General features: G+C 53.7%; 1 protein-coding gene across 1 annotated transcript in view; it reads right to left on the bottom strand.

The window, feature by feature from the left end:
* The window catches only part of ESYT3 (extended synaptotagmin 3), a 40,769-nt gene that overhangs the window by 1,912 nt on the left and 12,441 nt on the right, over positions 1 to 26,416 (bottom strand). The window contains exons 2-20 of the mRNA XM_070391469.1: positions 26,190 to 26,231; positions 23,510 to 23,644; positions 17,820 to 17,896; positions 16,266 to 16,332; positions 15,520 to 15,609; positions 15,057 to 15,112; positions 13,716 to 13,836; positions 11,720 to 11,890; positions 10,982 to 11,064; positions 9,473 to 9,521; positions 8,949 to 9,038; positions 8,141 to 8,203; positions 7,981 to 8,043; positions 7,390 to 7,458; positions 6,789 to 6,875; positions 5,987 to 6,136; positions 3,465 to 3,961; positions 2,723 to 2,821; positions 2,129 to 2,260 (exon numbers count right to left, since the gene is read on the bottom strand). Coding sequence (XP_070247570.1) covers positions 2,129 to 2,260; positions 2,723 to 2,821; positions 3,465 to 3,961; positions 5,987 to 6,136; positions 6,789 to 6,875; positions 7,390 to 7,458; positions 7,981 to 8,043; positions 8,141 to 8,203; positions 8,949 to 9,038; positions 9,473 to 9,521; positions 10,982 to 11,064; positions 11,720 to 11,890; positions 13,716 to 13,836; positions 15,057 to 15,112; positions 15,520 to 15,609; positions 16,266 to 16,332; positions 17,820 to 17,896; positions 23,510 to 23,644; positions 26,190 to 26,231 — 2,141 coding nt within the window. The remainder of the gene's footprint in view (positions 1 to 2,128; positions 2,261 to 2,722; positions 2,822 to 3,464; positions 3,962 to 5,986; positions 6,137 to 6,788; positions 6,876 to 7,389; positions 7,459 to 7,980; positions 8,044 to 8,140; positions 8,204 to 8,948; positions 9,039 to 9,472; positions 9,522 to 10,981; positions 11,065 to 11,719; positions 11,891 to 13,715; positions 13,837 to 15,056; positions 15,113 to 15,519; positions 15,610 to 16,265; positions 16,333 to 17,819; positions 17,897 to 23,509; positions 23,645 to 26,189; positions 26,232 to 26,416) is intronic.

Below are 26,416 nucleotides of genomic sequence, written 5' to 3'. Positions count from 1 at the left end.
AATTTTTCAATTCATGAGCACAAACTATCTTTCCATTTATTTATGTCCCCTTCAATTTCTTTCATTAATGTCTTATAGTTTTCAATCTACAGGTCTTTCACTTTCTTGGTTAAATTTATTCCTAGGTATTTTATTCTTTATAATATTTTAAATGGGATTAATTTATCCCCTGTTCATTAGTGTACAGAAATGCAACATATTTTTGTATATTGACTTTGTATCCTGTAACTTTCTTACATTTGTTGATTAGTTTCAACAGTTTTTTGTGTGGATTCTTTAGGATTTTCTATGTATAGTATGTCATCAGTAAATAGTAACAATTTTACTTCTCTCCAATTTGGGGGCCTTTTATTTCTTTTTGTTGCCTGATTGCTTTGGCTAGGACTTCCAGTACTATGTTGAATAAAGGTGACAAGAATGAGCATAGCATACTTGTCTTGTTCCTGATCTTAGAAGGTTTAAAGCTTTTTATCATTGAACATGCTATCAGTTGTGGGCTTGTCATATATGGCCTTTGTTATGTTGAGAGTTTTCATTATGAATGAATGTGTGTGAAATGCTTTTTCTGCTTCTATTGAGATGATATTACTGATTCAAAATCCTTACTAGTAATTGGTCTATTCAGATTTTCTATTTCTTCATGATTGCCTTGGTAGGTTGTATGTATCTAGGAATTTACCCATTTCTTCTAAGTTGTTAAATCTGTTGGTGTATAATTGTAGTCTTTTATGATCCTTTCTATTTCTGTGGTATCAGCCTGGCTCAGTGGTTGAGCACTGACCTACGAACCAGGAGTTCACGGCTCAAATCCCCGGTGGGGGGGGCATACAGCTGATCAGTGATTCTCTCTCATCATTGATATTTCTATCTCTCTGAAATCAATAATATATATATTTCTGTGGTATCATTTGTAATGTTTCTTTTTTCTGATTTTATTTTGTCTTTTTTCCTTGTTACGTCTAGCTAAAGGTTTATCAACTTTATCTTTTCAAAGAACCAGCTTAGTTTTATCTTTTCTATTGTCCTTTTAGTTTATTTCATTTATTCCCACTCTGATCTTTTTCTTTCCTTCTAACTTTGGGCTTTGATCTCGTTTATTCATTTAGAGATTTATCGCTATGAACTTCCCACTTAGAACTGCTTTTGTTGCATTCCATTTTCATTTCTCTTGATTTCTTTGTTGACCCATTGGTTGTTCAATAACACATTGTTTAATCTCCACATAATTGTGAACTGTCCAGTTTTCCTCTTTTAATTAATTTCTGATTTCATGCCATTTGATTGAAATCATATGGGGCATCTTTTCCAGTCTTCCTAAATTAAGACTTTAGTGGTCTAACATGATCTATCCTGAGGAGTGTTCCATATGCATTTGAGAACGTACCTATATTCAGCTGCTTTGGATGGAATGTTCTGTATATACTTGTTAAGGTCAATGTTGCCTTATTGATTTTCTGTCTGGTCCCATAGTCAAGGGAAGTAAAAGCTAAAATGGGTAGTTTTTCTAAGATAAGAGAAAACCAAAATTATCAGGTATATCTTCCTTGGCTGGCTAGAAATGTCTTCTCAGGATTCTGAAGAAGGAAGCAATGATGAGATTTTTATTTCTGTACCTTGAGGCCCACTTGAAATAAAAAATGGTTAAGACTTACCCCCACAAAGCCATCGAAAACAAGCAATGTCCCCAAGGACATGGGTGGACAAGGTATTGAGGGTATCTGTCTCCTATGCTTTGTTGAAGGAGGGAAGAGAGGCCAAAGGACTTGCTTTAGAGAAAATTTTATGTTTATTTTTAACTTCTGCTCTAACACAGATTCAAAGAAAATATATTTAACCAGATTAAAATCCTTTTCTTGCCAAAGAGGCTTCATTTAAAGGTGTGGAATATTACATAATCAGGAATACTTTAGCTCCTATGACCAAGTAAGTAGTCAGCTGTTTTGCTAAACCGCCCTGGCAACTCTTTTCTTCCCCTAAAGTATATAGAAGCTTCATGAAGGCATAGACCATGTTGTCCTGTTCAACCCTAGCCCTTCACATGATCCGGCAGACTGCCAGGCACACAACAGGTGCTCAGCAAGTACCTGAGTGGGCGAGGCACTCTGGGCAGGCCGACTGGACCACTTACGTCTCATCGAACCAGGGTTCCACGGTCTTCCGCTTCACTGAGGTCTTCTTACGACTTGCCCACCTCCTTTCTGGCAACAAGTAGATACGGACATAAGGATCAACTCCACTGCTGGTACAGCGTGTCAGGTTTCTGATTTGGTTTCAAAGACATTAAAGAAAAAAGGTCCTGATTTTCAAACATTGAAAACACTCATGTGGAGAAAGCTGTACTAGCTATTGAGCTTTAGGTGCCCTTGAGGATAAAAATGCCCAGGAGTCTAGATGACCAACAAAGCAAAAGTCTGTAGAATTGGGAGGACAAAACATCCGATGCATGGTTTTGACAACATGAGTTTTCGTGTAGTTTGGAGTACAGCTAAATCCTTTCCATCTAAAGGAAGTTGAGAAAATGTACTGACTTCCACTACCCCAGACAGTTTGGCAGCGCTTGCTTCTGAGCAAAGCCCTTGGCTTGAGCCCATCAACACCATTGAGGACCTTGTCACTCACAGCAAGACAGCCTTCAAACCTCACTGGTTCCCATTGTATTGTCTACTAGTATCTTGGGGCTGCCCATCTCTGCCAAGTGCCCCCCTCCATTTTGGGTCTTTACCTGCAGCCGTTGATTAGCACGCTGAGGCAGCGCCGCAGACATATGTAACGCACCGTGAGCTGAATCTCGCCCAGCCTCCGCGGCCTGAAATCCCTGCCCCTGCAAAGAAAGGGCTGGTCACTTCTCTTGCCTTTACAAGTGTTGGCCTCTCTCCCTATCCCCAAGACAAAGCATGTCCTGCTTTCGGAACATGGGTTAATTTAAAAATTCTTCAGTTGGATGTCAGTTCCATCCCACATTCACGTGTAATGATCCTGCTTTACCATAGGAAGAGCATGAGCGCTTGAGTGGGACCTGCCTTACAGCGTGACTGCTTGTGGGACCTTGGGTGAGTTGACTTTTAGGATAATAAGTTCTATTTCATAAGGTTATTGTGAAAATGGAATTAAATAATGCACTATCCCCATCATAAGCACTTAAGTGGCAGTCATTGATTACATAATTTCATATTATCCCTGTGTAACTTCAGAATTCAGGGAAGATTTCTGCTGAAACAGCCAAAGTCCAGGGTCTATTTACAGTTTTGTATATAGACTGGTGTACATGTGCTCACTTGCTCTCCCCTCCACCCCACCCCACCCCACCCCTGGGTTCTTTCTACCACGCCATGCTGCCTCTCGTGAAGCCATTCTGTGAAAAACCAGAACTTGAACAGAAAAGTAAGTTCATATCTACTTTTCCCTCCAGGGAGTTATTTTTCAGGCAGGTGATCTTAGAAAAGATTAAGCAAAGAAGTGCATACTCAATGGTGAGGCTGATATCTGTCAGGTCAAAGCAGGAAGTGGCCAGGGAGTTGAGTGAGGACATGCTGGGAGCCAGCCTCGCGGGTGGCCATGCGAATGGGGAGGCAAGGCATTTCATGGGTCTGGGTGACTTGATGGGCCCTGGAGAGTGGGGGCCTGGGACAGTCAGGAAGATGGAAGTCGAACTCTTCTTCTCCCCCATGGGCTCACAGAAACCTTTGGCACTGTCCTTGCCTTTCGGCTCTGGGCCTGTCGCTTGAGGTGTGGGCTCAGTGGCAGCAGTGGTGGCACTGGTGGCTGTCGTGGTGCTCTTGGAGGCTTCCTTGGTACCAGAAGCAGGGTCTGGGGGGCAGGGCAAGTCTGAAGGACCCTCTCCCTGGGGTGGATCTTTGGGACCTTGATCGGTGGCCACCTTCTTAATGAACAGAGGGCCTTTCTTTAGGGCTTCAGGTCCTGTGTATGGGCTCCCCATCTCTCGCTCTTCCACACGTAGGAACTGCAAGCAAATGACAGGGTTGTTTATGGGCTGAGCCCACCACTTCCATTTTCCTCTCACCTTAACCTCTGGGAAATGGTTTCTTCTCTTTTTTTTCTGGGAGGAACAGTTTTCTCAAAGCTCCCAATTCCTTCCTGACTGCCCAATACAATTTTCCCTCCAGACCATGTTTTCCTTAACCTCTCTCGGCCTTGCCCCTTCTGACCAGTACTTCTCTATCTTCCCTCTTCCTCCTGCCTCCCTTGTGGGTTTTCATGAAGACTCAGTCCTGGTCCCTCCTTGCTGTACTCATACTAGCTGCACGAGAGTTGCACTTTCAGCATGCAACTCCCAGGCCTGTACCTCAGTCTTCCCTCCCCTTAACCTTCACACACATCACCAGCTGCCTTCTGGATATGGTCGTTTTCCAACTGTCACCTATTCACCATTACTTTCCTAAAATGTGTTTTCTATCCACACATACGTCTGTGGCCCTAGCACCAAATTTTCAAACTTTAGCCATTGCATTTCCTCTTTTCCCTTCATTATTTATCAGGACCCTTGCTAAGGGTTTCCATTTCTAGCAATATGGTGGTTAAAATATTCTGAAAAACATCCTGTTAGGAATGCCCCAATTAAATAAACATCCTTTTAAATAGCCAAAATCACAAAGAAAGTAAAGTCCCTAGGGCTTAAAAAAAAGGGGGGGGGGCGGGGGAGGGAGGAGAAAACTAAAAAATAAAGGTTAAGCTTTCTGAGGGTCATTTATCAACCGTGGAATCCAAGGGATTAGGAAAAGAGGCCTTGGTCAGTGTGAGACTGGGAGTTGAAGTAGAACCTATGAAGGTGGGATCTCTTTAGTGAAAAAGTAGCCTAGGATACACATTCCACCCACCAGCAAAACCTAATGACAGGACACATGTCTGTCTCAGCCTGAATCTGGTTGGGGGGAAATTAAGTCTTTTCTAACAATAGGGCACCTGTAGGCCTCTCTCATATGAATTTACACTATCTGTGGTGTCTTGAAACCCAAAGTTAAAAATTAACATAGGCCATGGCTGGGTAGCTTAGTTGGTTGGAGTGTTGTTCCAATATGCCAGGGCTGCAGGTTCAACCCCCAGTCGGGGCACATACAAGAGTCAACCAACGAATGCATAAATAAGTGGAACAACAAATCAATGTTTCTCTTTCCCTCTCTTTCTCTAAAAATCCATACCTAAATTAACATAAAAAAGAACCCATATTTGTGGTTCTCCTGAGGTTCTTGGCTGCAGCAATAGCAGTGTCTCTTTGGAAGTGAACAACCTCAGTCCAGCTCACAGAGGAACACTGACCATGTTTCAGCCCAAGTTGCCAAACACAGAAATGAGTCATCATGAAAAAGCATCAACAGAAACAAAATTCAAATCATAAGATCTTCAGGTAATAGAATTCAGGTAATATGCCTTAAAAGTATTTTCAAATGACTAAAGATGAAATAAAGACCATGAACAGGTTAAAGAGCAGATTAGACATAGCCAAAGAAGGATTTAGTGGACTGGAAGATAGATCTGAAAAAATTAGAATATAGCACCAAGAGACAAAAAATAGAAAATATGAAGATGATAAGGTTCAGCATGGAAGGGGCTCTGGAAGGATTAAAACAGGGGTCCTCAAACTTTTTAAACAGGGGGCCAGTTCACTGTCCCTCAGACCGTTGGAGGGCCAGACTATAGTTTTAAAAAAAACTATGAACAAATTCCTATGCACACTGCACATATCTTACTTTGAAGTAAAAAAACAAAACGGGAACAAATACAATATTTGTATTTGCATGTGGCCCACGGGCCGTAGTTTGAGGACCCCTGGATTAAAAGAATGGGAGAGGCAATATTTGAAGAGGTAATGGCTGATAATATTCCAAAACTATGGAAAATATGAATCCATCTCCTAGCTTCTTCCCAACATAGAGCAAGTACTTAAGTGTTGGGGCCATCTACCTTGTACCAGAGCTCCACCCCCTACCTTTCGGGGGAAGAGGGGGGGCGAGGAAAGGGAGAGAGTTACCCGAAGCACCAGCCTCATGGAGATGAGGCTGTCCAGGCCCGAGTGGTCCAGCTGGAAGCGCTGCTCGAGGGTCAGGTCTGCATAGGGGAGGATCTGGCACAGGGGTAACTCCAGCACTCCCAGAGCGCACTCCTGGTCGTCATCCAGGACCTGAGCAGCGGGCCAGCCGCAAAATGAGAATCACCACCACCACCCTCTGGGCCCGGCCCGGCCATGTCTAATTCACTTCTGTCAGCATGTACTGTGCTGCTATTGGCCTCTGGTCCTGTTCTGAAAACCGGGAATGGGATCAGGCCTGCTCCCTGCCTCCGTCAGGAAGAGAGGGACTCAGGGTAGAGGCAGTTAGGGTCTCTATAAGGCAAGTGTGTCGGAGACAAAGGGCCTGGGGCTTTCAGGGCTGGTGAGCTCTGCTGCTCCATGACCCGCCACCAGGCTGAGGCCCCAGATCCCCCAGGTAAAGACACGTCATTGTCTAATCCTCCATTCGCTCTTCCACAGATCTTTTGTGAAAATTAACATTTTAAAATAAATACATCAGAAATGTCCTGAGTAGATTTCAACACAGGCCACTCTGGGTGCTGTGTAACAGCCAGACAGGCTTTCACAGGGAGAGCCAAGGGACCTGAGGGATGTGCCCACAGCCTTTACCCAGTGACCTTGGGCACCAGCCTCCCTGAGATGTGGGAGGCCTTGGGGCGGGGCTGACTGGCCAGGGGAACCTGCTCGAGGTGCACTTCGAGCTCCCACCCTCCTGGCCGAGACACCTCTTAGCTCTGATCCAACAGCCCGGCTGCCAGCAAACCTTGAGACGCAGCTGCTCAGATGCCACATTGCACACAAAGAAGGAGAACACCTGGCTCCACACAGGGTCCTTGCTGCGGGGACAGGTCTGGGGACAGAGGAAGAGAGGCCATTAAAGGGTCTGGCTGGGCAGAGCAGGATACCCTGTGCTCTCACTCCAGCCCCCAGGGACCTCTGGTGGCCTCTGCCCATGATCAGACCCACACACGCTTGTGGGAGGCATTAGGGCGGAGCAGCCAGACTTAAAGGAGCTGAGAGTCATGTGAGCGTAGTGCTCACTTGGGAGGGAGGTTTCTGCTGCTGGACGGGGAGACGGGGTGGTGGAAAGGACTTAGAGTCACGCCTAAACTTGAACCCCAGCTCTGCTGCTTTCTAGCATGTGCCCTGGGGTAAGTCACTGATCTCTCTCCCTCAGATTCGTGAACTATGAAACTATTTGTGAGGTTACTTTGGAGACTAAATAAAATATAAAGTGTCTAGAATGTGTCCTGGCACCTACTTGGCATTCAGTGTAAGCTAATTCCCTTGTCTTTTGCTTCTCTCCCTGAGAAGGGCTGGGGCCCCCATTTCCGTACCCATGGCTACACACAAAGCTGTCTTACCTTGCTCACATATGTCTTCTTGCCTACAGATAGCTTGACATAGGAAGAAGGGTCTCTGCTCACCTTATTCTGTGAGGGGGCAAATCACAATGAGGGTGGCATCATCAGTGTCAGCCTAAGATGCACACCCTCGCCCCACCTCCCAGCCCTCAGGAGCATCAGTGGGACTTGTGGCCAGCCAGCTGCTGCCGTCACTGTGCAAGCACCTGGACAGGGCTGACCCCAGGGGGGGCCTCCGTGAACAGTGAGCTGGCTGGGTACAGGCTCTGGCTCCCTGGCATTATGGAGAAACACAGGGTGGATTCAAGTTCCAGCTCCTCCCTTAGGTGTGTGACCCAGGCCTTAACCTTCCGGGTCCTATTTGTAAAATGGCAATAAAATTGGACATGGTCATCGTGTCTCGCGGGCACAATGAATGTGGGGGATGAGTTGCCAAGCCCAGTGCCTGGCACCAGGAAATTTGACAAGGACAGCTCTTGCCAAACCCAGGCTGTGTGCGCAGACTTGCCCAGAAAACATGGGGCTGGGGTTACCCTGGGGAAAAGGAGTTCTGACTTGCTCTCAGGTTTTCAGCCGCACACACACTCTCACCTTGGCAAATCTGGAGAGTTTTTTGGCTCGATATTCACCATTCAGGTAGTCAAAAGGGTTTCTCTGCAGCACAAGAAGACATCTCCGTTTCAAGTGAGCATTAGCAAGGGGGGCACAAGGCAGGCAGGAGGTGTGTGACACTGACCATGTCACCACTCACCGGCAGGTTGCAGGCGCTATCCAAGAAGACCACAAGGATGGCAGTGGAAAGGCCAGCGTTGTCCTGCAAGCAGACACAGACCTCATTAGGTCCCCCATGGAGGGAAGCCAGCCCCTGCCCTCCAGGCTGGTGAGAAGATCCCTCAGCCTAGCTTTTCTGTCAGCGCTGAGACCCAACTGCAGCACGACAGGTGCAAGTCAGACATGGTGGATTTTCCCTGTGGTCTAGGCCAGTGGTCAGCAAACTCATTAGTCAACAGAGCCAAATATCAACAGTACTTCTTCAAAGTAGACTCGCCCAGGCTGAAAACCAACTTCTGCGCATGGGCCATAAAGTTTCAATCGCACTGTACGCACGCCCGCACGTGGTATTTTGTGGAAGAGTCACACTCAAGGGGCCAAAGAGCCGCATGTGGCTCACCAGCCTCAGTTTGCCGACCACCGTCGTGCGGGCGCACATGTACAGTACGATTGAAACTTCATGGCCCATGCGCAGAAGTCGGTATTTTGTGGAAGAGTCACACTCAAGGGGCCAAAGAGCCGCATGTGGCTCGCCAGCTGCAGTTTGCCGACCACTGGTCTAGGCTGACAGGCACCAGCAGCATTTAAGGATCCCAGCTTCCCTGAAGGAGACTGAGATGCTCAGAGGAGAGAGAGAAAGACCAGGAGCTGCCCTGTGTGGAGACAGGGCTGAGGGGCAGGTTCTTTAAAAGGTGGGGCTGGCCCGAAGATTAAGCAAGGTCTGGGGGCTCAGCCCACACGTGACCAGCCCTGCTTTCTGCTAGGGAGCCCCAACACCTTGCACTCACCTCAGTCAGAGCCTCAGGGTCAGCGATCAGTGAAAGCCACTCGAGCCGCAAGTGCAGCCGCCCACTGGTTGTGTCATTCAGGACAAACCACTGCGGGGAGATGAGGGAAAGGAAAGCTTGGGGACAGGGACAGGGAGGTGCTACTGACCCTCCACAGGCAGCTCAGGTCTGGGACCCTGTGGGGCCCCAATAGAGGAAAAGGGGAAGCAGCGCAGACTCTGGGCTGAGGGACTGGGACATGTGGGTTAGGAGGAAGTGCTACATTTGGGATGGAAAACCCCTCCTGCCCAGGCCCAGCCCTGCAGTGTGACCATCCCCCGCTGGAGGTCCTTGGTCGGGGCATTCCAGGGAAGCTTCTTCCCACCCAGGCCTTGGAGGTTCCTGGGACCCATCTGTGTCTCGCCCAGCGCTTGCCCCTGGAGACCAGTATGTGTGGCTCAGCATGGGAGGGGCCCATTTCATAGACCAGCTGGGCTGAAGCAACCTGCGAGGGCTGTCCACAGGGAGGGCTGCACCACAACTACCTCATCCACCACTCTGTTGGTCATGACATCCCCGAGGCAGATCTGCAGGCTGGAATACACAGGGAGGGGTCAGCTCGGCTCCCAGGAGGCAGCAGCGGACGGTGTGGCGGCCCACCCCGATCTACGTTCAAATACCCAGGATCTTATTCATGCCAGGGAACCAGTGGGAAGCCACGCTCAGCTCGAGGAGGAGGGACTGTCTTAGCCATCAGGGCTGCTCTGGGCATGCTGCCCAGAGGCAGGTGGCTTCCACCCCCAGAGGGGAATAAGCAGGTAATGCTGGACTCATCGCTCTGAATTCTCAGTGATGGTGCTACTGGCATTGGAGTGGAATGGTTTTTCATTGTGCAGCACTGCCCATGCGTTGCAGGAATTCAGTTTCCCTGTCCCGTGCCCTCTAAATGCCATGGCTCCCCTTCCCGCAGTCATTGTAACAACCCCAAATGCCTCCATTTCCAGAACTGCCCCCAGTGCCTTCCACAGGATCAGTTGGCATGTGTGTGCAAAGAAGTGACACCCACATTCTCAGCGTGCCTCCCACCTACCCTGGCTCAAGCCAGGGGGGAAATTAATTGCATGTAACTGTTAGAAGTGTGTTTGAGCTCCAAACACACTTGAAATCAGTTACACAAAATATGAATCACAAGCCACACTTCAAACCTGCAATATTATGAAAATTACTAAGATGAGAGAAAAAGACCAGCAACATTTGCTTGCGCGCTGGTTCTTAGGCTGTCAGGTTGTGCCCCTCCCACTTTGTTTTGTTCATTCTTTCTAAAATTCTGTGTTCACGGGGACAGGCTGAACAACACGGGAGTATGAAGCTCTGTGTAAAGTTCGTTTCAGCCTCCCAGTCCCGGCCCTGGGAGACGAGCAGGGAGAGCAGCCTGCTGTGTGCATGAACACGTACACACACACACAGGGTCCCCCGGGAAGGTGACTCGAACTGCAGGGTCACTCCCACCTGCCCCACTGCCGACTACATAACCGACGTCCTCCAGGTCCATACGCAGATCCTGCTTAGTGTTTAAAGCTGCAGAATGTCCTCTAGTTTGGCGACGGCAAATTTACTCAAACACTCAGCCAGTGTCCTCTGAGGCTGGACACACAGTGTCGGGCTCTTGCTTTGCCACCTCAGTTCTCCAATAAACACTTCCGGTTAAGGCTTTCATAGGACCTGGAAGTGGGCAGTTGGGATAGGCAGCCCCAGCCTGGCCGTGTCAGTCTTCACACACCCTGAGTTTCTGTGTGCGCCCCCTGAGTAGCCAGGTTTCCCCGACACTGGGGACCTGCCATCCGTGTCAGCTTTGCCCCTGCCCCTGCCCCAATGGGGACTTGGTACATTATTAAGAGATCAGAAAACAGGGCCTGCGGCACATAAGCCTTGGGTCGTCTGTATCCCTTGGGCCCAGAGTCCAGGGTGGAACACTCGGGAGGCATGGAGGAGGGGGGTGTGGATGGCCCCGAGACAGAAGGCCCAGCGCCCAGGCCCAGCTCAGCCCTCCTCACCTGCCCAGGAAGTCATCCCTGTCAGGATCCTCGTCATACAGGTCCACCTCCAGGTCCTGGCCAGGGACTTCGTACACTAAGAACTGGAAGGAAAGAGGGGACGTGACCCGCAGGCCACGGCAGCGGCTGAAGCAGACTCACCCGTGACCCCTGGGAGCCAGGTTCAGCTCCACAGCTGCCAGCTGGAGCCCGGGCAGGCGCCGGCCTTCTCAGTGCCCGGGAAGCCCTCCTGTGAGAGGCCCTCCCCGGCAGGTGGGGAGGAGAGGCGAGTGCAACCCATGGGGGTGCTCAGGGCACAGCAGCTGCAGGTGTGCTTGGCAGGCTGTGCAGCCTCCAGGGCACTTCACAGGCCATGGGGCCTCCTTCAGGGAGTAGGGGGTGTGGTTAAGCTCAAGGGAGAACTTCAGCCCCTGGTGTTGGGCTCTGGCTGAGAGGAGTGGGCAGGACTGCCTCAAGGTTTCCTCTTTTACTTTGATTTGAAAGCCTCCAACACAGCTGACGGGGGGAGGGGGGGGACAGGAAGCGTATCTATAAGCTGTCCCTCCGGGGCCACCGCAGCCCACCTCTGGGAGCACGGGGGGGTTTGGGAAGAGGGATACGCAGCCCATCCTGCCCGCCCCAAGGCCCACTCCTTTGGCCAGTGTTGCCCCACGGGCAGGTGAGGCCCATGAGGGCAAGGGGCCGCCTGTCCCCAGCACGACCCAGAGTGGAGCCAGTTGTGGCCGAGGAGCCCCTCACCTCGAACACCTCATTCCAGGTGGGGTTCAGGTTCTTGTAGACGGTCTTGCTTCGGAAGTGCTGCAGGCCGATGCTCACCTTGGCGTAGGGGTCTGACTTGCCTCGGATCCCCAGGAAGTGGTCCATCTGGGCCAGCTTCTCCGCCTCCAGCAAGTGGACTCTGATCACCCCCTGGAAATGCCCAGCGCAGGGATCACCGCTGCTCCCTGGGCAGTACCAGCCCTCGAGGCCCACACTATCAGGCCAAAGCCTCAGACACCACCCACCCCACCTCACCTCACCCTCTCCTGGGTCTGGATGGGGAGACGGCAGCCTCCTGGCCAAGGCCATGCAGCACGTGATGGCAGGGCCCAGAGCTCTGTCCACTGCACCTCAGTGCCCGCCCACACTCCTGGCCTTCCCATTCTGCCCTGGGAATGGCTTCTTCCACGGCAGCCATTTCAGCTCTGCCAATAACCAGGGCAAACCAAGCCCCTGAGGTTTCCTGTCTGTAACCAGCATGCAGACTGACCTCCAGTGTCATTTCTGCCCAGTGCCCAGGTGTATACAGCCCATGGGCACTGCTTGCTGCTGGGTCCCTGCCTCCTAGAAGCCCAGCCCTGTCTCACCCGACCCCCCACCCCAGGCCATGTCTTAGGGCAGAACAGAGCCAAGGACTGGGAAGAGTAGCCTTCCTGCCTGGAACTATTTCTTTTTAAATATAAGTATGTATGTCTTTTCCCTTGGACCCAGCCATCCCACTTTCTAGCCCTAAAGCCATACTGTAAGAATGTCCTGACAGCCTGTTTGTCCCAGCAAAACACAGACGCAACTGTGTGTCAGTGGGGAACCGGTGAAATAGGTGCAGCATGCCCACACGTGGAGAAACCGGTGGCCCCAGAACGAGGGCTCCATCCACAGTCAGGGAGAGATCCCAGGACACAGCCTGACGCAGCAAGCGGGGGAAGTGCTATGCGGCCGTCCGCCGAGGAAAGGGGGACCTGAGGACAGATATGCACACACCAACACGGGGGCGTATCTGCCTCTTAGAAAACAAACAGTGAGAAATCGGGCGGGGGGTGGGGGGGGACCACTGCTTCCAGGGAGAAGGGGCAGAGTAGGTGGAGGGACAAGGGCTAGAAGCCCGACTCCTTAAACTATAACTCGGTCTTTATATTGCACGTTGGAAGCATGCACATGCTTGTATATGATTGTAAAGTTAAGGTAAAAAACCCTAAAAATAGGAAATGGAGTGAAACAAATCAATATAAACATTCATGAGCAGCTGGTGTCCCACACACACAGAGGAACAGTTCCCAGTGAGTCTAAGTCGCGGCCACTTGACAGCACCGCTGGCGTGGGACACCCCTGAGGAGTGTGAGTGGCTGTGGCGCAGGTGGTGGCATCGAATTGTCAGTCTGAGCCTCACCTGGTGGGATGGAGCCACACTCCTGTGGGAAGGCCGACAGGAGCCGGTCCCTCACCCTCATGGCCTGAGGAGGCTGATGCCCCGCCTGGTGCTGATGGTGAAGTGCGCACTTTCCCCTTTCCTGGGGGCCCCGGCTCCCAGCCCTGAGGGCTCAGGGCCCCTTCTGTAGGGAGCCCCACGGCTGTCCTCAGGGCCTCCCTAGCTGGGCCCAGGATAGAGGAGCAGTGGGGCTGAGCACCTAAGGAAGCCCCCGCCTGGCTCTGCCATTCTCCTTCCCAGTAGACCCCGAGGATGGAGTCGGAGCCTCATGTCCCTGAAGGAGGCTGGGAGCTCCTGGAGTCTCCTAGGGCCAGGCTGACTGCCCAGTCCCCAACCCAGGCCGCATGGTACCAGGATCCGGGAAGGAATGCCGCCTGGGCTTCGCCCGACCCTGGATGGGTGACTGGACAAGTCAGTCCCGAGACTCAGCCTTCACCCTATAACCTGGAGGTGCCACGCGCCCCCCACCCCACCCCGTGAGAATGCATTCCCCTCCAGCCATCTATCCCCAGCTCTGGGCCCTGGGCCCTGGCTGGTGCGGGCACTCACGCAGGGCAGAGGGAAGCGCAGGTTGGTCACATCCAAGCCCTTCTTCACGGGCACAGTCACGCGGTTGGGCAGCACCAGGTGGGCGGCGATGAGGTCCTCCAGCAGGCTGTCTGACATCTCACTGGGACGGTGGGCACGATCAGCTGTGAGAGGTGGCACTGCCTCCCCCAGGCCGCCTGTCCCTCCACCCGTCCCCGGAGCTGGCACAGGAGCAGAGCGCCAGGGTGGGCCCTGCCCGGGAGCGTGCAGCCTGAGCCCGGCCTGCCGCCCCAGCATGGTAGCTAAGAGTGCCGACCTGACGCCGTGTTAGCATCACAGGGGCTGTGTGACCGTGGGGAACCTGCTAACCGCTCTGGGCCTCAGTTTCCTCATCCCTAACCCGAGGATAATTCCACCTGCCCCCTAGCATTTTACGAGGATGACTTACATGTGTGAAGGGCTGAGAACAGTGCCTGGTGCCCAGTAAACGCTGGGTGAGTGGTCGCTACCTTAGCCCTCTGGTCCCTGACATCACATCCACATTCCCTTCCTCTGCTGGCTGACTCCACCCCCCAGAGAGGGAGCAGGGACAGTCCCTAGAAGAGGATTCCTCCCCGCAGGTGGGGGCAGCTGACCACGCCTGGGAGCCAGCGGTGCGTGCCCTGGCCGGCCCAGCCGGCCCTCCCTGCGGGGACTGTGTCCACACAGGGCTGGAGCCCTTCTCTGCTGGGGGCCTGCGGCTCTGGGTGCAGCACCCTCCCTGCCAGCCCCAGGAAGGAGGGATTTCCCAGACCAGCTCCTCCTCACCGGTGCCCCTTTAAGCACCACCCGCTCCCGGCCTGTGCTTGTGGCCACGGTGGGGGCGGCCACATGGGCTTCTCTCCACACACTTCTCACCACTCATGTGTGTCCACACCCACTCGGCCACCACCACACACCTGTGTTCTCCCAGGGACCCCAAGATAGAGGAACTGGGCTCCACTTTTACTGAGGAAGAGCCCAGGGAGGTGACGTAATTTGTCTAAAGTCACAGTTGCTACCCAACAGCGCCAGGAGCCTCAGTCCACAGGCCTCCTCTAGGACATCCCACCTGATCAGAGCCACTCTCCCTGCTCTCCCACACACGTGTGTGTGCACATACGTGATGTGTGCGCATGTGTGTGCTGAGCACAGAGCCTGCCCGCAGAGGCCAAACAGTGCTGTCAGCCTCCCACTCCCACACCCTGTTTCCCCCAGAGGGAGGGGGGCTCGGTGCCTGCCCCACTCCTCACAGGGAGCCGGGAGGAGGGCAACCACTGCGCCCGGCACTGACCACAGCCCCAGGCCCCCCTGGCTCTGCGGGCGGCTCTCGCAGGCACTCACTTGATTCCCGGCGCGTCCAGCAGGTTGGTCAGGCCTGTCCAGTTGATCTGCAGGTGCTGCGGGCAGAGGGGCTGTTAGTCTGGAAGGAGCCAGAAGCCCAGGACCGAGAGCCCTCTGCCCAGCGCCCCACACCCACCACACGGAGAGCCCAGCCAGCTGAGGGCGCCCGCTCGGGATGGGCAGGCTGTCGGGCCTGCTGCTTCCTGCCAGGATCATGCAGGCGTGGCCAGGGCACGTGGGCCCTGAGTGGCCCTGCAGCTTCCCCGAGCTGCTGCTGGTCTTGGGGAGAGCGGAGTCGGGTACCTCAGGCTGCCTTAGACTTCACGGGATGGGCGTGTGGAGTGCCCGGGCTTAGGCGGGCTTAGGCATCTCCGTTTGTGGTTCAAGCCCAGCGCCTGGGGCCCAGCAGGCACGAGCTCCCGCCCGGGGAGGGGCAGGCCTGCCTGGGGCCTGGGGGGCTCACCGGCTTCTGAAGGAAGAACACAGTCACGGCTCCCACGAAGGGCTTGTCCACCAGGAGGGGGTCCAGGATGACCCGCAGCGTGCCCTGCAACTGGATGGCACCGAGGGCTCCATGAGGGACTGCCTCCCTTCTTCCCACGCCTGCTGTCTCACTGATGCCCATGCCACACACAAATGCCCAGGGCACGCACCGCTGGCTCGCCAGGCGTGGGCAGCCGCCCCCCACCTGCGGGGAGTGTGGTCACCGCAGGGACCACGCTCAGAAACAGAAACCTGCCACCTTTGGCCAGCTCCCCAGGGGCCATGAGCTGGCCCCCACTGCCTTCCGGGGGCGCTGGGCTGAGGGCCTGCAGCCTTGCCCCATTCCCGGCCGGCGGGGCCCAGGCGCGGCTCCCACTCTGCTCCTTGCCGCCTCCTCCTCGATCTGCCCGTTTGCAAGCACGGGGTCCGCATCACCCCATCCACAGAACCTCTGCCTTCCCTGAGCCACGGACGTCTCTCTGGGGGGACATTACAGACAGGCAGGCATGGGCTGAGGGGCTCTGGGACTGAGCCGCAGGTTGGGGACCCAGCAGTCACTTCCTGGCCGTGTGACCTTGGGCACGGAATCCCTCAATCGTGACCTGCCTGTTTGGTGTCACCACCCCCTTTTGCCGCCTGCTCCAGTATGAGCCTGTTTTTCCCTGCCCTGACCCCCACCCCACCCCAGGGACAGGAGTGGGGGCAGTACCATCGGGCCCCACTCACCTGGATCCCGTTCACACCAGCCTGTATCTTCTGCAGCTCCACGCTGATCTCGCAGTCCCCGATGTAGCTGAAAGGGGAGAAGGAAGGTTGGGAAGAGGGGCAGGTCCATCTCTCAGAAAGGTGGGAAACTTGCCCAGCGCCACCCAGCCCGAGCCCCGCCTCACCCAGATAGGGTCACCCTCACCGCCTCGGCTTTTCTCGGCTCTGCACAGACACTGACCCAGGCCCCTGCACCCAGGAGTCCCACGCACATCCCCACCTCTGCCCGCGATGACCATGACTCTGAGTATCACCTTGTCCCACGACCCCATGGATGTGAAGGAGGGGCTTTTGGGGAACACAGGGCCCCGCCCTCTGCCTCGGCTATGCTCCTGCCCCTACCCCCCTGCTTCCCAGGTCTCTTCCCCATGGACAGAGCAGCCATACTGCCTACATCCAGCCCTCACCCAGGCGGTTGCTGGGGTGGTGGAGGGAAAAGGCAATGTTCTCAGGAGCCGAGTCCTGCTGGTGGCTCCTGCCAAGTGATGGGCACAGGGAGCTCAGAATGAGTGCCTCAGAGGCTAAGGGTCCGGAGACCCTGTGAAAGGACTCGAGACTAAGGGGAGCGGGGCGGTCGCCATCAAATACCTGCAGGGCACAGGCAGGGGAGCTGGTATCCCCTGGAAGGTCAGGGTAAGGCCTGGGGACTCCGGGAGCTGCCCAGGAAGCTGGGTGGGGAAGCCCGATGACCCTGACAGGCCCTAACTGTTCACACCAGGCTCTGTAGCAGTGCCTGGGGCCAGACCCCAAAGCTGTCACCATACCAACACATTTGAGAACAGCCCCCAACTGGGGATGGCCATTCCCAGAGCTGACCCTGTCTTCCCAATGTGCCCTCAGTGCAGCCTCTGGGATAAGGACACTGAAAAGGAACGGCAACATTCTAGAACCTCAGGAGTTGATCCTGGTTCCTTTAAAACACAATTCCAATCTCACCACCTCCAGGAAGACTTCCTGGGTTTAATCTCCCTTCTCACCAACTCGAGGCCTATTACAAACCTCATTCAAACACGGTGCCCTTGCCCTACCCGCTCAGCTAGTCACTCATGTGTCTTTGCATCCTTTCATTTTCCGAGGAGCCACAGGGCCCAGCTCTCCTGCTGGCGTCTCACAGCCTGTGCAGAGCACCCTGGGACTCACCCCATGTCCCAGCATCTTGTCACCCGTGCTCCCTCTTGCTACATCCTCTCTGAGGCAGCTGCTCTGACCGTCGAGGTCAGACCTGGCCCTCGCCTCTAGGAAAGCTCAGCTCCTGGGCCTTGGTACCCAGAACATGCCTAGTGCCTGGTCTGATGGAGAAGCCAGGCATGGGCTGAGGGGTCAGATGGTGGTGGCTCCCCCGGACCGTCCCTTCTGCTGAAACTCTTCCCCATCCCAGTCTCCAGCCCAGGGCAGTTGCGGGTATATCTGCTCTGAGGGGGCAAATGAGAGTGTCTATATGCTACCCCATCTTCAAACTGCTGTTCCCACAGAATGTGCCCCGGACCCACCCCTGCCCCCAGGCAAGAGGCTCACCAGATCTGCAGGTCCAGGACCACCTGCCTCCGGTTGTGCTTGCTGGTGTGCGCCTGGACACCGTTGACCCTGGGGCACTGGAAGAGAGGCCGGGGCTGGGTCAGCAGAGGCCTTGCAGCAGCGAGGCTGCTCCCCTCCCAGCACTGGGTTTTGCCCAAAATAATCAACATGCCCACTGCTCTCCTGAGGCATAAACACAGAAACCCACCCATGGTCCCATCTGCCGTGGTCACCCTGATACTTCCCTCCCTAGAATGTGCACCCTTGTTTCTCTCTCTCCTCCACAGATATTTACTGAGCACCCGCGCTGCACCAGGCGCTGGCCTGGGAGCAGGTGAAAAGCAAGGTGTCTAGGCCTGTCCTCACAGCCCAGCAGAGGAGACGGTGGTGGTGGTGGTGGTGGTGGTGGTGGTGGTGGTGGTGGTGATGTGGGGAGGGAGGTGAGGTGCTGCCTGTGCTGCCACGTGGCCATCTGGGGACTTCAGGAGCACCTCCCAACCCAGCTTGGGGTGGGCAGAGGTTAGAGGAGGCTTCCTGGAGGTGGCATTTAAGCAGTTCGGGCAGATGAGTAGGAGTTGGCCCCTAAGGGCAAAGGAAGATGCAGGGTCCCTGGCTAAGTGATCTGACCCTCGGAATGTAAGAGCTCCACGCCAGGACCACAGTTCCCAGGTTCTGGGGCCAAGGACTGAGCTCCTAGATCACCTTTCTTCCCCCTCTGCCCACTCTCCTCCTCCTGTCAGTGGCACTGGAGGAGGGCCTGGTTATTATTTAGCAAGAATCAAAAATAGGAGAACCAAGATGGCGGCACAGATAAACACCTGTACTTGCTGCCTCTCACAATCACATCAAAATTACAACTAAAAGACAGAACAACTATCATCCAGAACCATGGGAAGGCTGGCTGAGTGGAAGTACTACAACTAGAAGTAAAGAAGAAAGCGCATTGAGACTGGTAGGAGGTGCAGAGTGCGGAATGGGCTGGCACCTGGGTCCACTGCTTTTTTAATCAGGAGAGAGATAGAAGCTCCCGCTTGCTCTGAACTCTTGTTCCGGGTGAGACTCTGGGGACCCAGACACATATGGGGAGAAACTGGACTGTCTGGCATCAGGGCAGGAATGCGAGGGCAGCTTTCTTTCAGATGGAGGTGCTCACAGCAGTCATTGTTCCTGTGCTGCGACCTCTCCGGTGCAGGGCTGACTGGCAGCCATTTGCTCCGCCCTGGTGATTCCCTAAGACCCAGCCCCACCCAATTTACAACCCCACCCAAGCTGTGCACAGTGGCTTTTGCATATGAATGGCCTGTCCTTTATCAGCCTAAAACCTGTCAAACAGGCAGCAGTGGGATCAGGGAGCCCCAAAGCTATTAAAAGAAGGCCCAAGGCTGGCAGCAGCAGCCTGCCTTGCTTCACAGCTGGGTCTTGTCTGGGCACTTCCAAACCCAATACAAAGAGGAGGAATCTGCAGATCTCTCTGTAGCTCCTGCTGGGTGGCCCCAGGCAGTGGCTGACTTTGCACCTCCCTGGAGACCCAAGAGCCAGTGTACCCAGTGGTCAGTGTCAGACCATACCAGATTACAACTCTACACATCCATAAGCAACATGCTCAAGGGGCGGACTCAGCACCAAAGCCACACTGAAGCAAGTCCTGCTCCATAAGGGTATCTCTTGCACAGCAGCTCTTCCATTGTAGACACAGCTGGTCCCCACAGCCAATTGGCCTGGAGGTCAATTCCTCCCAGTGATACCAACAGCAATCAAGTCTTAACTACAATAAGACTGTGCACACAGCCCAGAAAGGGGTGCACCAAGAGTGTCCACCTCAGGTGACTGGGGAGGCAGAGCCATTGGGCCCTATAGGACACCTAGCACACAAGGCCACTCTATCAACTCAAGGAGACTTAGCAGCTCTACCCAATACATAGAAACAAACACAGGGAAGCAGCCAAAATGCAGAGACAAAGAAACATGTCACCAATGAAAGAAATGGAAGAAAGCAAAATACTGGATATAGAGTTCAAAACCACAGTTATTACTCAAAAATCTTCCAGAAACCTCCAAGGAACTTAGTGAGACCTTCAAGGATTTTAGTGAGAATGCCAAAAAAAAAAAAAAAAGGAAAAGGACCAGTTAGAAATTAAGCATACACTGACTAAAATAAAGAATATATAGAGATTCAACAGACTAGAGGATTCCAAGAATCAAGTCAAAGATTTAAAATATGAGGAAGCAAAAAAACAACAAGACACCCAACCAGAAGAGCAAAAAGAAAAAAGAATCCAAAAATATGAAGATAGTGTAAGGAGCCTCTGGAACAACTTCAAGCGTACTAACATCCGAATTATGGGGGTGCCAGAAGAAGAGAGAGAGCAAGATATTGAAACCCTATTTGGAGAAATAATGACAGAAAACTTCCCCTACCTGGTGAAATAAATAGACTTACATGTCCAGGAATCGCAGAGAACCCCAAACAAAAGGAATCCAAAGAGGACCACACCAAGGCACATCATAATTAAAATGCCAAGGGCAAAAGATAGAGAATCTTAAAAGCAGCAAGAGAAAAACACTTACCTACAAGGGAGTACCCATAAGACTGTCAGCTGATTTCTCAACAGAAACTTTGCAGGCCAGAAGAGAGTGGCAAGAAATATTCAAAGTGATGAATACCAAGAACCTACAACCAAGATTACTCTACCCAGCAAAGCTATCATTCAGAATTGAAGGTCAGATAAAGAGCTTCACAGACAAGAAGAAGCTAAAGGAGTTCATCACCACCAAACCAGTATTATATGAAATGCTGAAGGGTATTCTTTAAGAAGAGGAAGAAGAAGAAAAAGGTAAAGAAAAAACTATGAACAACAATATATATCTATCAACAAGTGAATCTAAAAATCAAATGAATAAAAAAATCTCATGAACAGAATAAACTGGTGAATGTAATAGAATCGGGGGCATAGAAAGGGAGCGGACAATTCTCGGGGGAAAGAGGGTGTGGGGGGTGCAGGAAGTGATTGGACAAAGATCTTACACCTATGGACGAGGACAGTGGAGGGGTGAGGGCCTGGGGTGGGGTGGGAACTGGGTGGAGGGGAGCTATGGGGGGGTGGAGAGGAACATCCATAATGATCTGAATAAAGATTTTTAAAAAAGAATCAAAAATAAATTTCATTTGAATTTGATACACATACTGAAGTGGACGGGTGAGACTGCAGTCTGGAATTTAGTGTTAAATGCGCGCTTTAGAATAGATGACAAGAGGGACAGAGGCATGGGCATGTGCTAAAGCAACACAGCAAAGGGCTCACTGTGTAATCCAGATGGTTCTCTCAATTTTGTTTTTGAAAAGTTTCATAATAAAATATTAAAGAAAAAATGTGATCAGACTAGAGGAAATATTTCATCATCTCTCTATTCTCCTAGAAAGTGATGTTCACATATGCACTGTCCCATGAAAAGTTATCAAAGAGCACAGAGCCAAATATGCAGGGAAAACAGTATTATAGGGGGACGCTGAGCAGTTAATTAAAATTATGTAGTTTTTCCAGAGTTTTTGATATGCGTGATATGTCAAATGTGTAAGCTGCTGTGGTTTATTTTCTCATTCTCATATTTATTTAACATTCATTTTTGTCCTCATTTTATATTCTTTTTCTTTAAGGGAGTTCCCAGAATTGTAGAAGCTTCAGGCCCTCAGCCCCTGGCTCTACCCTGGCCTCCAGGGCTTTGGGGTTAAAGACCAGAACAGCCAGTGGAAGCCTGGGCGGTGGGGGCGGGGTGAGGGGGGTCGGGGGCGACATAACTGACTTCCCACAGCCTGGAGCCTGCTGCTCCCAGCGGGTCGGTGTGCGGACACCTGTGAAAGCTCAGCAGCCCCAGAACCCGTCTGCAGAGCGAGTCCTGGGGACGGCTGCCCTCCTGAGCCCCACCACAGAGAGGAAGGAGCCATTCTGTGAGCATCTGCGCTGCGCTGCAGGGAAGTCCTAGCCCAGGGCTCACAGCAGGTGAGGGCTCAAAGCTGGGTTTGGCCCCCCTGGCGTTCCCTCCAGGTGCCTAAGCACCACCACGCACACAGCCAGGCCCGTCAGTCTCACTCACAACCACCCTTAGGGGCAGGTCCTTTCCTTACAGATGAGGAAACAAGCTCAGAGAGGTTACGTCACTGACCCAAGGTCCTCACAGCACAGAGGGAGTTGGGCATGGACACAGGAATCGGGGAGCTGTAAACACTCAGGGGCATGAGGAAGGGCTGTGGTGAGTGCACTGGTCCTGGCCGAGCCCAGGAGGGTCAGTGACGAGTCTTCTGTGAGCCCCCAAATGGAGAGGAGTTGGGTGGGGGAGGGGGGGGGGGAAGAAGCCAGGTCGGGGAGGAGACGGGAAGGGAAGGGCTTGGAACACCAGGAGTCAGGTACTTCTCCTGCAGGGCTGGGGGCATCTAGTCAGCCTGCAGGTCCCTGGCCAGGTTCCCCTGAGGTCATAAAAAGCATCCTCGGGATCAGCCAGCTCTAGGCCTGCTCCTGCTGCCAGCAGGGGGCGCTCTCCAGCAGTGCCACGTCCCACAGGCACCACCAGACTACCGGCCTGGCTGAGCAGGCTCTCTCCGCCTGCTGAATTCTTCAAATGCCAACTCAGCTATCACCCCTCCGGGAAGCCTTCCCTGACTACCGCGGCCCCCACTCCCAAATTCACGCATTCCTCCACCACGGTGCGTACACTGCCATGCTGTCATCCACCTGTACATGCATCTGCCTCCACACAGAACAGGGACCTTCCTGAAGGCAGGGACACAGCCACACCCACCTCTGTCTACGGTGGGTGTCTCGTACACAGCCATGCTCCATATCATACGTGAGTGAACACGGAATGAACAAATGAACCAGCAGATTCTGGGACGAGCCAGGCCTGGCAGAGTCTGAGTGGCATGAGCCAGAATCTCCAGGGCTCAGGGAAGCCTGATCCAGCCCTTCCTCGGGGCGGGGGAGAGAGGGGGCATCTGAGCTGGGTCCTTGCCCTGGGGCTGGCAGACAGCTCTCAGCAGACTGGCCTCACTCAGACACCTGCTTATTCCAGAGCAGATTAGAGGCCCAGGCCTCCGGTTTACTGGGTGATGACACCCCACGGTCCTCTGCCTGGGGGATGCGTTTTCAGGTGAGCAAAGTAAGACTCACATCCAGGGGGCCCTTTGGGGCAAGAGGGGTGGGGCAGGAGGTGGCATTGGAAGCGCAGTCGAGAATAGGGATGTGGGGTTAGGTATGTTAAACAGAAGCTTCTTTCACCCCGAGTCTGGGCTCTGGACACCGACCGCCAGAATCAATGGACTGGTACAGCATCACGCCCTGCTCCGAGGTGCTATCCACTCCCAGAGCGCTTGTCCTCCCCAGCTGGTGCCCGGGGGTAGCCAGTGTGACTTGGACATCTTGTATCTGGCTGGCTTCCACCCTGCATGACATCCTTTCAAACTTTGGCTTAGGAAATCTGGAATTGTTTCCCAGCTCTGTTCTGAGTGAGGCTTCCTCAAATCTGCATAGATGGTGCTGGGACCCAGGAGCCTGGGGTCTAGACGGAGGCCCAGGGGCTGGGCAGTGCCGGTGGGGGCCGGGCCCCCGGTGAAGCCCAGTGGGAACCTTTCCGCCAGCCGTGACGGGGGCAGGGGACAGAGAAAAGGCCCAGGCCGCCCTTCCCGAGACAGCACTGACCTTCCGTCCGAAGTCGAGCTTGGTGAAGGTGAAGGTCCTCAGGTGGACGCTCTTCTCCCGGATCTTGGGCTCGAGTTTCTCCCGGACCTTGCTTTCCATAATTAAGCTCAGGTAGGGCCAGATCTGGGAGATGATCTGTGGGGACAGGAAGAGGCCCTCGGTGGTCAGGTCTGTGTCCCCCACCCCAGACCCTCGGCTGCCTGAATGACGCTTTCAGGCCTTGGAGCTGGCCCTCTCTGGTCTAATCCCAACCCGCACTAAAAACCTAACTTGAAGTTTCACTTCCAAAATTTAACAAAATTTTATATTTTAAAATTCTATTTTAAATATATGCATATAAGGGCCATGGGATCCTTACTCTGCACTGCCCATCTGCCTGCCTGCCCATCTGCCCGCCCAGTCGCCGTCTGTCCGCCACACAGCGGGTATCGACAGCAGTGGTTCTCACTCTTGGGTAGGCAGCAGGCCCCCACGATCTGGTGCTGTTTGCAGAACCCCATGAGACACACAGTCATGCGCTACACCCAATGATGTGAAGCCCTTTGGTCCTGTGCTAACACATAAATTATCTGAATCCTCGCTGTGGGATAAGTGACTAGCAGCTGGCTAGAAGTTTAAGGGAAAAAAATCACAGAAGAGAATCAAATTGTTTCCTGTGGATTTAGGCTTTTCCTAGCCATCAGAACAGGCTGCCTTCTCCGGCAGATTTCTATGCAGAGTGACCCACAGCTGGTCTGGGCACCTCGTGCAGGGCCGGGGAGGGGAAGGCAGCAGAGACGGGCCGGGTGCCCGGAGAGAGTGATCAGAGAGGAGCAGCAGAGGGAGGGCCAGGCAGCTGTAGGCTCTGTGGGCAAAGGCGTCTTCCTCTTCCTTCTCTCAGGCTGGGGCCTCCGTTTACAGATGCACCTCCCCAGCCTGGAGGCGGGAGGCTCGTCCCCCCCTCTCTCAGGGGCCTCTCTAGGGGCTGGTCCCATCCTCCCGTCTCGCTGCTTTGTCCTTTGCCAAGTGCCTCTGGAGCACTACGCTCTTTGGGACGTACTTGTGCCCTAGTGTGTGGTTCGTCTACGTAACTGTTTCCCATCCGGGAGCCTTACTCCTCTGGTCTGTGTGTGTTGATGCAAGAAGATAGCGTGCATGCGGGGCCTGTGGGCTCCCAAGCACACACAAACACACTACCGGGGGCACAGGACACGGTTTGTCCCAGAGGCCCTGGGCCCACAGAAATTAATTTACAGAAATTAATCCACAGAAATCTGTTCCCTCCTCCTAAAGCAGCAAACTACTTCCTCCAAATTTTACCAAGAGGCCGAGAACAGGTTTTTTAAAAATATATATTTTTTTGTTGACTTCAGAGAGGAAGGGAGAGGGAGAGAGAGAGAGAGAAACATCAGTGATGAGAGAGAATCATTGATTGGCTGCCTCCTGCACCATCCCACACTGGGGATTGAGCCTACAACCCGGGCATGTGCCCTGACCAGGAATCGAACAGTGGCCTCCTGGTTCATAGGTCAACGCTCAACCACTGAGCCATGCCGGCCGGGCAGAGAACTCGGCAAAGACATTGGGGTAATATGAGAATGGCAGCCTTAGATCAAAAACAATCGGGCCCTACGTGGTTTGGCTCAGTGGATAGAGCGTCAGCCTGCGAACCAAAGGCTTTCTGGTTCGACTCCACTCAAGGGTATGTACCTAGGTTGCAGGCTCCTCCCCGGCCGGGTCAGGGCGTGTGCAGGAGGCAACCAATCAATGTGTTTTTCTCACATTGATGTTTCTTTTTGTCTTCCCCTCTCTCTTCCTCTCTCCCTAAAAATCAAGGGAAAAATATCCTCAGGTGAGGATTAACAAAAAACACAATCAGGAAATCCTTTTTTTATATTTAACCCAAGTCATTCCTGTCCAGAACAGACGCGAGGTTTGTGTTAAAGTCTCAAGGGGGACGGCACACGCCTTCACGTATAGGGACTGCTTTGGGCAGGTCAGGGAGGAACAGAGTCCGATTTCTCACTGTAAGGGGAGGGGCGAGACCTGGAGCCTCAGAGCCCACCCTGGGCACCTGCAGCCGAGCCCCAGGCGCTCCCTGTGACCCTGCAGCCGTCACACCTGTGATGACAGCCATCCCGGCACCCGGCACCCACGATGCGCCAGGCACTGTGGTGCATTAATCGCCTCAGTAATCCTCGCACCAAGTGCACGGGCAGGGACCAGAATCACTGCACTGCACAGAGGAGGGAGCCAGCTCTGAGGCGTTAGGCAACCTGCCCGAGCTCGCCCGGCCAGTGCTGGCGGATCTGGGCTGGGAACCCGGCCAAAGCCAGAGGCAGCTGCGCAATCAGCCCCCTCCTCTCCGGGGAAGCTTCTCTGGGCCAGGCCGCTGGAGGCTGCACTTTTCTGTCTACTCTGTATTTCCTGACTTTCCTGCTGCACCCATGCATTACTGACACAGGGAAAAGCATGGTTTTTCAAAGAAAAGGAAGTCGTTGGTGATGAGAAGAACCGGGAGGGAGGTAAGGGCTAAGAGGGGAGAGACAGGAGAAGGCCACCACCCCTGGGGCAGGCAGGGCCTGGGCCCACATGCTGCCCGTCCCTCCCCTCCGCCCCCCCATCCCTGCAGGTGACTCAGCAGAGGGCAGGGGGCAGCCCTGGAGCGAGGTCAGTCCCACGCACGGTGCCCTGGCCTTACCTTGTTGGCCCACTCGACCCGCTCCACGTCCGGGAAGTGGATCTAGAAAAAAGAAGGCCCGAGGGGAAGTGAGACTGGAGACCTGCACGCTCCTGGAACCAGACAGGCTGCCTGGGCCAGCCAGGCGGCGCTGAGGCCAGGTCCCCTCCCTCCCGCAGGCGCCTGGCCAGCGACTCAGCCGGCCCTGCCCTCAAGGAGCAGCCCGGCCAGTGGGGCAGCTGCGAGAA

Source organism: Myotis yumanensis, unplaced genomic scaffold (genome assembly GCF_028538775.1).
Source record: "Myotis yumanensis isolate MYYU_CA2020_CCGP unplaced genomic scaffold, mMyoYum1.0.hap1 SCAF_14, whole genome shotgun sequence".
Classification (NCBI taxonomy): Eukaryota; Metazoa; Chordata; class Mammalia; order Chiroptera; family Vespertilionidae; genus Myotis; species Myotis yumanensis.
The sequence above is the reverse complement of the archived record's forward strand: the minus strand, read 5'-3'. Positions and strand labels throughout refer to the sequence as shown.